This window comes from Artemia franciscana, chromosome 7 (assembly GCF_032884065.1).
Source record: "Artemia franciscana chromosome 7, ASM3288406v1, whole genome shotgun sequence".
Classification (NCBI taxonomy): domain Eukaryota; kingdom Metazoa; phylum Arthropoda; class Branchiopoda; order Anostraca; family Artemiidae; genus Artemia; species Artemia franciscana.
The window spans coordinates 30,496,558-30,509,281 of NC_088869.1; the positions used below are offsets into that span (position 1 = coordinate 30,496,558).

Consider the following 12,724-nt stretch of genomic DNA (forward strand, 5'->3'; position numbering starts at 1 on the left):
TTCGTCAAAATCCTGGGGGAGGGGGCAAAGTTGGTGCCAATTTTCCCAAATCAAGTGAAAAAAAAACAGCACAAAACAAACCAGAAATTAGCTTTGAGCTAGTGCCCTTTTTGAGAACTTGTAAATTACTGCAATTGCATGTCTGCTGACTATTAAAAAAAGGACGAAAAAAAACTGACAAATCTATCTTGAAAGCTTCAATAAGCACAAAGGGGCTTCTTTGGCATACCAAGTTTTCAAAATTACTCCTAAATTCAGTGTGATTCAAAGAGTGTGGGTAGTAAAGCTATGAGCAGGGAATTTTATTATTAGAAGGGAAATTCTCACAATGTATAACTCAAAAAGCATCTCAATATGTAGAGGCAAGAAAAGATCTCGTAAATTTGGTGGATGGTGTAGGTGCACGCCCATTTTTTGTGTGTATGCGGGGGGGGGGGGGGTCTGAACTCATAAGGTGGATTCCTCTGCTCAGATCGATGTAAAAAAAAAAAAAATCGAATCTATTGACATAAAGTCAGCACTTTTTATCCTAACAAATCTTACTCAACTAAAGGATACTCCTTCAAAAATCTTTCGAGGGTCAGAGTAAATATACTTTTTTTTAAAATTAAATTTCCAGGTCACCATGTTTTGAAGAACTTCTACTAACACAAAAAATGTGCCATTTGAATATTTGTGCAGAAATGTTTCATAAATCATACATTTTTCTGAACAACAAATGTCAAGCTTTTATATAACAAGTATCTTTTAACTTGTCATGCTTCAACAGGAATGATTTCTTAATCTTTAGAATTAATCTTTAGAATCTTTAATCTTAGTCATATAGTATCAGAAAGGTGAAAATATGCTAAAGAAAACCCATTTCTGTCGAAGCTTGAATTATGCAGGCTTATCTTAGTTTTGACTAGATTTTTGGAGTAGCAAAATTTTAGCTGGGGGGAAAACTGAGTCTAGGAGGGGCAGTTGCCCCCTGCCCCATAACAAATTGCGCCTCTGTTGGAAAGTAGCCCCATAGCAAATTACGCCCCTGTTGGGAAGTAGTCAAATTACCGCCTGGAAATTTTCTTGAGAGGGCAAGTGGTAATAGTAATGGTGCCAATTGGGGGAGGAGGGCAAGAGGGTATTTGCCTTCCCTGGTTGCCCCCCTAGATTTTACAAATGTATTTTGCCGGTAATTATATACAGTTCCATTACTGACGTTGGGACAACGTGAGCACTACTTGATGCCTTTTTATGCTCTTTCCAAGTATAATAACCAAATCGTTTCACTCGCAAATCCCCCCTTTCCTCAAATGTTTCCGCATATATCCTTCTATTAATCACATTATTATGTTTAATTCCATTGTTATCCACAATTATAGATCATTTTAAAATAACACTCGATATTCAACAGATATGAAATTCTTTTACAATAAGGTTTAATGGTTTTGACGGGCTAAGGAAAAAAAAGAAATGCAAAAGAATAGAGAAATATATTAATTAGGGACATATAGGACAATCAGGGGGGTGCACTAGTGAGTGGAACGGTTATTATATCTAGGAAAGAGAATAGAAGAAGGCATCGAGAAGCGTGTTCACCTTATCCCAATTTTGCTTACTACTACCTACTCCTAACAACTTACTACAGCACCAAGCCGTCTGAAGCCAACACAGCTACACATTTCATAATGGATTCATGTCTGTAATTAACTTTTCCCCCTTACATTTCGTGAATTGGCGCCACTGGGTATCAGGAGTTGTTTTTACCAAGCTTTAAATTGGAATATTTCTCCGGATCCCTCCCGCTGGTCTCCATGAGCCTAGGGTTATATTTAAGAATTATTAGAGGAGGGGCTGGGATGCAGTTATACTGGAAGCAATTCTGAGATCCAGTAGGCCTATGAGTAAGTATATATGTTCTAGATTAAGTATATTTTTTTTTTTTACCGTAGTACTGGTTCGGAAAAGGAGTCTTGCACCAAATCACGGCAATTGTTCATTATATAATGATTATAATAATGTTAATATAAAACTTTTATATAACTTTTTTGGAACCTCCCAGCTTCTGATATGGAGTTGCCAGGATTCTCTGAAATACCAATTAAAAAAAAAAACTAACTCCAAGGACAGGCCAAGTTGATGCTAAGACCTGAATTACGATATGTCATTATTATTATAGTTCTCTGCGGACATTTTTCCAATTTTCCTGGAAAATAAAGGATGTGCCAGATATCCCCTTACCGACTTAAAAATACTGCCCCCTCCGGGGATACTGGAGATAAGAGGTTGTGGTAGTTCATTCATGGTTTTATGGAATTGCAGAAGAGGCATGTCAAAATACTTTTATTAGTGTTTTTTATTAAGCTATGAGTGTGGTGATTATATTTCTGTCAGGAATGGGAGGACAATCCTCCCTCCATTAGAAAAAAAAACTGTATTTGAAACACAGAGACATTTCCTCGAAACGGAGAAATTCTTTCCGTCAATAAAAATCCCCTCCCTCTGAAGAGGACCGAAATGTAGTCAATTGGAAAATCCCGGTAACGCCTCTGATGCCTGTGTCTGGCTATATCCTAGCATAGCAATAGGCATGCGCGTATTTTTTTCCCGGGGAAGGGGGTGGCAAGTTGAAACTAAATGGCATTAGTAAAACAATTACACCAAACAGAAAGGAAATCATGTTAAAAAGCATTGCAATCTTAAGATTTTTTGAGGGGAGGGGATTTTGTTCGAAAGCGTTCTTTCTGAGTAGCCTATGTACCTGGCAGTTCGGGTATATTTTTCTTCAGATTTATCCCGTTGTTCGATCATAGGCTGGTAAACATGTTGGGTAACCCAGCAGTTTCTGTTTTGTGTGTAATTATTTATCGGAAAGAAATTGTAATTTATTAAATTCCGTAAAAAACTGATGATATGCTGTTGTAACACTAGATTCTAGAACCAATGTTTCCAACAAAATGATCAATAAGACTAGTCGTCTTACCACCAAGCAAATATCCTTGTTAGCTTAAGTGCCATTTTATTGCAAAATACTGAAAAATACCCTATTGGTCATAACTAGCAGGGTATTTGCATCTCCAAGACCCTACCATGACTACCTAATACCATCACCATTTTTCTTGCTTTATGTGCGATTCGCAAAAGCTATGATACTATCTATCCCTCTTTATACCTAACTGGGCAAAAATCCCCCCTAATAGAAATAAAATAGTTCTAACTAGGATTTTGCTTATTTATTACTTTAACTTCATATAAAATATAGCTCAACAATGACTGTCTCCGTCTCATACAACCATGATTGATATCTCCCACTGTTTAGTCTTAGAAAATGGAAATAAAATGCTATTACTAACGGCTTCCAGACCTAAATAAAAATTAGAAGATTTCAAAACCTTTTTCATTCATCTTAATTCCTATTTCCTGTCTAAACACCCAGCCCTTCTAAGTTGAATTAGCAAATTCGACATCACATAATTCCCCGTTTCACAACCCTGGGTTGTAATTTCCAGATTAGAACACATAAGCTCGCCAGTCAAAATTTGAATACGTTAAAACTGAACGACATTAAAATAACTTTGTATGTGTAGTTACTATAAATTACGTAAATTCGTGTTATTGCTGCAATTTTCGGCCACAATGCTGCAAAGAATTTTTAACTTCTCATGAAAAACCAAACCAAACATGCATTAATTCATAAACGTTCAGAAATTAAATAAAAAAAACTAATTTTTTTAGCTGAAAGTAAGGAGCGACATTAAAACTTAAAACGAACAGAAATTACTCCGTATATGAAATGGGTTGTCCCCTCCGCAATCCCTTGCTCTTTATGCCAAAGCTTTTAATTGTTTTAAAAAGCAGAATTGTGGTAAAGAGTCAAACTTTAGCGTAAAGAGCGAAGGATTGCGGAGGGGGCAACCCATTTCATATACGGAGTAATTTCTGTTCGTTTTAAGTTTTAATGTCGCTCCTCACTTTCAGTTAGAAAAACTAGTTTTTTTTATGTAATTTCTGAACGTTTTTGAATTAATGCATGTTTGATTTTGGCGCTCCACACATAAATTATTAAAATGAAATTTACATTTTAATTCCTTTTTTGGCTAAATGGCTTTCTCTTAGTTCTGATCAGACGATTTTGAGAAATAAGGGATGGGGAAGGAGGCCTAGTTGCCATGCAATTTTTCGGTTACACAAAAAGGCAACTATAAATTTTAATTTTTAACGAATTTTTTTATTAGTAAAAAATATACGTAACTCAAGAATTAATTTACGTAACAAACTTTTATATTCTTAAATTTTTATTATGTATATGAGGGGGTTTGTACCCTCGTTAATACCTCGCTCTTTACACTAAATCGTAAGTTTTGTGCCGATTCTTTAAGAATGACCCCTGAATCAGAAAGGCCGTAGAATAAATAGTTGAAATTACTAAAAATACTATAGCATAAAGAGCGAGGTATTTATCTCCTCCTAAATACCTCGCTCTTTATGCTAAAGTATTTTTAGAACCCCTCATATGCGTAATAATCTCTGTTCGTTTTAAGTTTCAATGCTACTCCTTACTTTCAATTGAAAAAACTTTTCCATGTTTATTTTTTCATTGTTTTTTTTTTACAGTAATTTTAGAAAATCCTGCGCCCTTTTCATTGAATTTTTCTTCCCCCATGACATATTTCTCCAAGGAAAGCTCCTCCCACATAGCCCCCTCCCCTCAACCCCACCCCCAAAACCAAAAAAAAATCCCCTGAAAACGACTGTACACTTCCCAATAACCATTATTATATGTAAACACTGGTCGAAGTTTGTAACTTGCAGCCCCTCCCCCGGGGACTGTGGAGGAGTAAGTCATTCCCAAAGACATAGTTATTATGGTTTTTGACTATGTGGAACAAAATGGCTATCTCAAAATTTTGATCTGTTGACTTTGGAGAAAAAATGAGCATGGGAGGGGGCCTAGGTACCCTCCAATTTTTTTGGTCACTTAAAAAGGGCACTAGAACTTTTCATTTCCGTTAGAATGAGCCCTCTTGCAACATTCTAGGACCGCTTGGTCGATACGATGAGGCCTGGGAAAAAGAAAAAATAAAACAAATAAAAAAAACAAACAAATAAACACGCACCCATGATTTGTCTTCTGGCAGAAAATACGAAATTCCACATTTTTGTAGATAGGAGCTTGAAAATTTTGCTATAGGGTTCTCTGATACGCCGAATGCGATGGTGTGATTTTCGTTAAGATTCTGTGACTTTTAGGGGGTGTTTTCCCCTATTTTCTAAAATAAGACAAATTTTCTCAGGCTCGTAACTTTTGATGACAAAGACCAAATTTGATGAAACTTATATATTTAAAATCAGCATGAAAATCTGATTCTTTTGATGTATATTTTAGCATCAAAATTCTGTTATTTAGAGTTTCGTTTACTATTGAGCCGGGTCGCTCCTTATTACAGTTCGTTATCACGAACTGTTTGAAAGTTCAGCCAAGACTTTGTGGTAAAAGCTAACGTTTGAATGAATCCTTTTAGCTTGTAAAATGTTAGCTTTTATCACACAGTCTTGGCTGAACTTTTCGTTAAGAAGTAATGATGCCAAGGCTATTTAAAAAAAAATTGGATTTTTAACTGAGAACTTTTATTGTAAGTGTTTTATTGTTTTTTATTTTCTTTGCTGAAGACGGCCCTTAGATATAGGGCCGAAATATTCAAATAGGTTTTGTTGGTTCACTGTCAGGGGAAAAAAGTCCTCATTATTCTCTCTTTTGTTGTTCATATAAGTAGTTCTATAACCTCGCGCCCTTTCCCCCGGGGCTGCACCCGCAGTATCTTTGTAGGTAAGCTGTCTTCATATTTAAAGATTTGTGATTTAAATAGCCATCTTGAAATTTTTACATGGTAGCTTTTTTGGCTGAGATGAGCACGGGAGGGGCCTAATTTCCTCTGATCAATCATGGCTGCTGTAAATTTCACTAGAACCCAGTACTTCCATCTGAACGAGACCCTTCTCGAAATTCTACGGCCACTCGTTCGACAAGATCAGCCCTAATTAAAAGAAGGAACTACGCAAATTTTTGTATGCTAATAACTTTCTGGTCTATTTTAAACTTAGTGAATTGTGTGTATTGGGAACTATAATAAAAATCAGATTCTTTTAATATATCTATGTTTCCTAAATTTAATTCTTTAGGGTTTCAGTTACTACTGCCAAGGGTTGGTCTTTAGTCCATTACCACAAACTGTTTGATATATACATACCTAACTTTGTATAAATATAAAACTTTGTATACATATGGCTGAACTTAATGTTTCCAAAATGATTTTAAAGATTACTTGGCCTAAAATATGGAAATCTGAGAAGCAAAATAACGAACGTGTACTTTTTCATGAAAAGTTAAAAATTCTTTGCAGCATTGCGGCATTTACTTTAAACAATTAAATTTACAGCTCAAGTGCTTTAAGAAGGCAATCGGTAAATAAAACACTTGCAATTGTCAACTTTCTATAATTTTTGAACACTAAAATGCTTTTAGTTAAGCAATACTTTAACGCAAAGGGTGGAGAGGGAGGGGTGAAAGCCTCCCTCATATCCAGAATTATTTTGTCGTTTTTAGTATTAATGTCACTCTTTACTTTCATTTGAAAAAAAAACTTTTGTATTTGATTTAAAATGTCTGTAAAAGTGATAAATTCGTAAACTGCTAAGTCAATCATTTGGAGTTTCGCAATATATATTGTACGCAAAACCAAGATCAAAATTGGGCATATCAGTTTTCTTTTTTGTAAACAAAGAAACAAAAAATGTTTTTAAACCCGATGAAACGTAATGCGTAGCAAGCAAAGGGAGGCGAAAACGCCCAGAAAGAGGTTGTTTTCTTGGTGAAGAGCCGAGTATAGTGTGTGGAGCGAACACGGAGGCGAAAAAAACCTGTATTTCGGCCTTTTTGGTTCTTAGCTGAATTTCAGGAGGTAATGTGAAGCAGGCACTTAGCTTCTCGGGCATGCTGTATTTCAAGGTGCAGTCTTCATAAATATTGCATAGCTCTTGGGGGTATCTCCCTTCTTTTGTTTATTTATACAATTTTTCTTGTGAGAATAATTCTTTAAGGGAAATTGTGAAACCGCAAGGATTCATCCAGGAATTTAGATTTTAATCTTGAACGTTTTTAAATTTCAAATTTGCTTAAAATAATTAAGAAATGATGGCATTATCCTATACCTTTGTTCCCAGCTTCATAGATTATGAGGAAGCTTTTGGCCCTGCTATGTACTACGACGTGGTGTGGCACTATGTAAGTGGGGTAAAGAGATGTGTCGAGATGGGTGCGTACGACGGGTACCAGAACAATTGCTACTCGGAGATTTGCCCCAGATGGTCGAAAGTGGGTAGCCCCTCGGGAAAATTAGCCAAAAACAGGAAAAGGGATACAAACTGAACTTAAAACTTTTTATGTCTTAAGTTGTAATGAAGGAATTTACTTAAGCCCTCTTTAACTTTTAATCTACACGAAAAATTACTTTTATTTATTTTTCCTTTAGCTTGGATGAAAGACTTTCCCGAGACCAGATATATCTTTCGAAGGAACACAGGCTCTGAAGGATTTTTTTGAATTCGGCTAGAGTAGTTTTCATTTTAGCAATTGTGTACGTGATAGAATGCAGTATAATATAGGTTGTGTCCTTTGTGGAAACAGTCATCAATTGTTTCGGTGTGCAAGATGCAGAAACGTTTTGTATTGCTCAAAAGAACATCAAAAGCTGCATTGGCGAATCCATAAGCCGCAGTGCTATGATGTAAATAGTGTTCCTGGTCTATCTCTGTCCCCATCTGTTACTACGCTATCACAACAGGAAAAGTCGAGCTACGTGACAGAGATTCCTTTTCCCAAAGGCGGAGCTTCGCTTCCCGAGGCGGGGCCTGCAATGTATCAGCAGATTGCGTGTGATGAATCAGGCGTTGAAAGGGAACAAAACAATGTGAACCAAACTGAAATGGAATCATTTTCGAATCTGCCTGATACAGACTTACTCTTTGCTATTGATAATTTTTTTAGTGGTGCTTATTTAGACCAGAGTATGCCCATCCGTGAACCAAAACGGAAAGCATACGACCCAGACAGTTTTATAAATTTAGGCCCTAGTTCAACACAACAAAGCCTTAATCCAACAAAAAACCTAACGGGATTCGAGCATTATCTCGAAATGAGACGAAATACAGCTGAATGGATGTTAAAAGTTTGCCAATATGTTATTCAAGACTTAGATCGTTTTGGTATTTGTGTAATTGATAATTTCTTAGGAAAAGACTACGCTGATGCTATCTTAGCAACAACAGAAGACTTGTATGATTCTGGTGTTTTTCGTGAGGGTGAAGTAGTCTCAAATAGATGGAGACAATCAACCAGAACTATTAGAGGTGACCAGATCACCTGGGTTGATGGCTCAGAAAGAGGTGCTGAAGCCATTGGATACCTTATGGCAATGGTTGATTCTGTGATAATGCACGCTAAAAGGATAAAAAATAATGGATCTCTCGGCAATCATATCATCCAAGGAAGAACTAAGGTAGGTAACTCTTTATTTGATACTTCGGCTATCTTTCCCCTCTTTTGTTGAGATCTCCCTAATTCATTCATTTACAAAAATATCCCGGATTTGATTGAGTTTAAATAAAAATAATAGTTATTTAAAACGTTTAGGGTCTCCCAGGGGCTGGTCTGATCACTTCACACAGACTGGAACAAATAATTAACGCTTGCTATTGTGTTCCCCTAGGAATAACTGTACAAGGTTCATACTTCGGTATTGGCGCAAAATTGGGGGTATTGAGAAGGATTCATATTAAGAAACCAACTCGTACTTAATAATCTATGCAGAAAGAATGTAGTTAACCGAATATAATTCGGGTTGTATAGGGGCTTCATTTTTGGGAAGATCTTGCACTCAAACTTTTTTTTACTATAGGCTCCTCTTGCCTCCAAGACTTACCACTATAAATTTCAAAGGCATCAGGGGTAAAAAACGGAATCCCAGGAAAAGTCAGAACCCTAGTACACATTGAGTCCAGAAATTGAGATCATAAGCATAGACAGAGGTGGCATACATCCCACACACACAAAAAAAAGTTTTCAATTTTGTCCTAACTCACCCAAATATTGAAACCCCTTTCGAAACATTCGACGGCGCGTGCATGTTTTAGTGCTTCCCTAAGTCTTCAAAATGTCAAAAAAAAAAGACTGACTAACATTTATGAGAAAAAATACTTGTCTGTTAAACGAAACACACTCAAGAATTACGCTGGGTAAGATCTGACAGAAACTGGTTAGCCTCTCTGGGAGAGGCTATGATTTGCTTATTTTGAGTGAAAAAATTTGATATAGGCCTATCTATATTTTAATTAAATATTTAATATAGACAAGGGGCTATGGGTTAGGTATTTAACATAATGCGTTCTACGCGGCCTGATTTCCATAATTCTTTATCGTAGTTTCCATAATTTTGCTTCTAGTCTTATATTATCATCATGTTTTGATATATTTCGTTAGGATTAACCCAATTTCACTTTTTGAGTGTGTTTCGTTTAACAGAAAAGTGCCAGGAAAATCTTCCCTCCCTCTAAATGAATGCACGCTGTACTGGCAAATATAGTGTGTTTTTGGGGGTAGTTTTAACCAATAAAATAGGCCAACTCGAAAATGTGAAAAATAATGGGTTTCGTACTGTAGCACGTTCTTTTCCCCTAATTAAGTTGAGTTTAATCAAATGTTCTCCTATTTTAAATTGTGAAGATGCTAAGTCTCTCGGAAATTTCCGCCTTAATTGAAGTGGAAAATCCCTTCCCGAGTCTTGTGTAACGCTGCACATAGCGACCATCCAATTTCCAGAATATCGATTCTTGCTTTAACCTTTTGTCAGGTTATGCTCTCCGACTGTCCTGGTGTTACTCTAAACATCACGTATGCCACTACGGAATACTAGTCTCCGGGTCGTTAATGGTAATCGTTGATTATCCTCTTTTATCAAGATAACAGGTTTTTATTCTAAATATAGGTGCTGAGAAGCGGAAATAACTTAAGTAAAATTTAAATTTGCCTTTGGGTTATTTTCAAAAACTGGAAAACACCATTTTCGTTATACCAAGGTGTTTTATACTATGTTGATAAAGGCACAAGTCTTTATCAAGAGTATGCTGGAACAATATTTATTATTCAATTAAACTTGTTAACAGTAGTTGTTACATCGTTTGATTTTCTTAATTACAATAGTATGATAAGATCCTAGCTAACTTCACAATCGCTTACGAGACAATGACTCCATACGCCTTTTTTCTCTTGTCTATCTTATTAAATGAGTAATAATTATATATATATATATATATATATATATATATATATATATATATATATATATATATATATATATATATATATATATATATATATATATATATATGTATATGTAAATACATCTATAGATTATTTCTCGAAAATGGCGTTTTGTTTCTTTCTGAAAATTAAATAAAAAACAAGTTTTTTTTTAGCTGCAAGTAAGGAGCGACATTGTTTTTTTTATATTTAATTTCTGAACGTTTTTGAATTAATGCATATTTTGATTTTGGCTCACCACACATGAATAATTAAAACAAAATTTGCATATTGTTTTGATTGGACGATTTTGATAAAAAAAAAGGGGTGGGGAAGAGGCCTAGTTGCCCTCCAATTTTTAGTTATTTAAAAGTGTAACTATGTTTTTTTACGAACGTTTTTATTAGTAATAAACATACGTACCTTACGAATTAACTTGCATAATGAACTTCTATATTTGTGTAGTTTTATTACGTAAATGAGGGTTTTCGCCCCCTCGTCAATACTTCACTCTTCAAAATTTTGAAGAGTGAAGTATTGAAAAGTTGAAGTATTCACTCTTCAATTTTGTTTCAAATCCTTAAGAATGACCCCCGAATTTTAAAGACCGTAAAAATAGTTGAAATTACTAAAAATGCTTTAGCGTATAGAGCAAGGTATTGTGGAGGTGACGAACCCCCTTATATACGTAATATTTTATGTTCGTTTTAAGTTTTAGTGCTGCTCATTACTTCCAGTTGAAAATATTTCCATCGAAAAATATTTATTTTCTCAGTGTTTAAAAAAAATAATGCTAGAAAATCCTGCGCCCTTTCATGGAAATTTTCTTCCCTTATGACAAATTCCTCCATGGGAAGATCCTCCCGCGTAATCCCCTCCTAACCCACCCCCACCCCAATGTGAAAAAGACCCCTGAAAACGTCTGTACACTTCATAATAGCCATTACTATGAGTAAACAATGGTCAAAGTTTGTAACTTGCAGCCCCTCCCCGGGGACCGTGGGGGATTAAGTCGTCCCCAAAGAAATAGTTAACAAGTTTTCGACTACGCTGAACAGAATGGCTATCTCAAAATTCTGATCCGGTGACTTGGGGAAAAAATGAGCGTGGGAGGGGGCCAAGGTGCCCTCTGATTTTTTTTTGTCACTTAGAAAGGTCACTAGAACTTTTAATTTCCGTTAAAATGAGTCCTCTCGTGATATTCTATGACCACTGGGTCGATACGATCACCCCTGGGGAAAAAACAAAAAAAGAAACAAACAAATAAACACGCATCTGTGATCTGTCTTCTGCCAAAAAAAAAAAAAAAATTACAAAATTCCACATCGTTGTAGATAGGAGCTTGAAACATCTACAGTAAGGTTCTCTGATACGTTGAATTTGATGGTGTGATTTTCGTTAAGATTCTATGACTTTTAGTGGGTGTTTCCACCTATTTTCTAAAATAAGGCAAATTTTCTCAGGGTCTTAACTTTTGAGGGGTAAGACTAAACTTGATGAAACTTATATATTTAAAAACAGCATTAAAATGCAATTCTTTTAATGTAACTACTGGTATCAAAATTCCATTTTTTAGAGTTTCGGTTACTATTGAGCCGGGTCGCTCCTTACGGATAGCTATATTCGTTACCACGAACTGTTTGATCAGCATAGTACCATTTTCTTATGTGAAAAATGGTCTAGATAGGTCACGACTTTGGAAAAATTCATGGTACTTATCTGTTAGCCAGTAGCTTACACACTCGAAAACTTGGATCTATAAAATCAGATAATGTCCGGTTTATTGCTGTTTGTATAAGGAGACAATTAGCTTCGGCTCTGTGGAAACTACATTGTAGCTATATTTTAATAAATATTTAGTTGGTATTGTGGTTAGCTTGCATTTTGCATATAGCCCCGCTATGCTTAACCTCCCCTTCCCCTTAATGTACAAATATACAGACCATAATTAAGTATATCGTATCTGTCTCCCAAGCATCTCAGTTGTTTCAACCCCGTACATGTAGATCCAAATTTTCGAGTGTGTACTGGCTAACAGATAAGTACCAAATTTGTTTCCCTCTCACGGCCCCTTAATATTTTTCACAAACCTTCTGCTGATTCAAATTATAGACACCTGAGAGTTGAAACCCTTGAACATAAGCAAAAGCAGAGTGGTAATTCGGAAAAATTAGAAAAAAATGAGATATTTTTAACTTACGAACGGGTGATTGGATCTTAATGAAATTTGACATTGAGAAGGATATCGTGTCTCAAAGCTCTTAATTTAAATCCCGACCGAATCCGGTGACATTGGGGGAGTTGGAGGGGGAAACCTAAAGTCTTGGAAAACGCTTAGAGTGGAGGGATCGGGATGAAACTTGGTTTCAAAAATAAGCACAATTCCTAGAT

General features: G+C 35.8%; 1 protein-coding gene across 2 annotated transcripts in view; it reads left to right on the plus strand.

The window, feature by feature from the left end:
- LOC136029152 (egl nine homolog 1-like) overlaps positions 1-12,724 on the plus strand; it is a 32,654-nt gene that overhangs the window by 767 nt on the left and 19,163 nt on the right. Inside the window, exons 1-2 of one of the 2 annotated variants that reach the window (XM_065707247.1) lie at positions 5,516-5,612; positions 7,509-8,534. In XM_065707247.1, the coding sequence (XP_065563319.1) occupies positions 7,626-8,534 (909 nt within the window). In that variant the 5' untranslated portion in view covers positions 5,516-5,612; positions 7,509-7,625. Of the gene's footprint in view, positions 1-5,515; positions 5,613-7,508; positions 8,535-12,724 lie in introns of those variants that run through there. The other variant, XM_065707246.1, reaches the window with a different exon arrangement.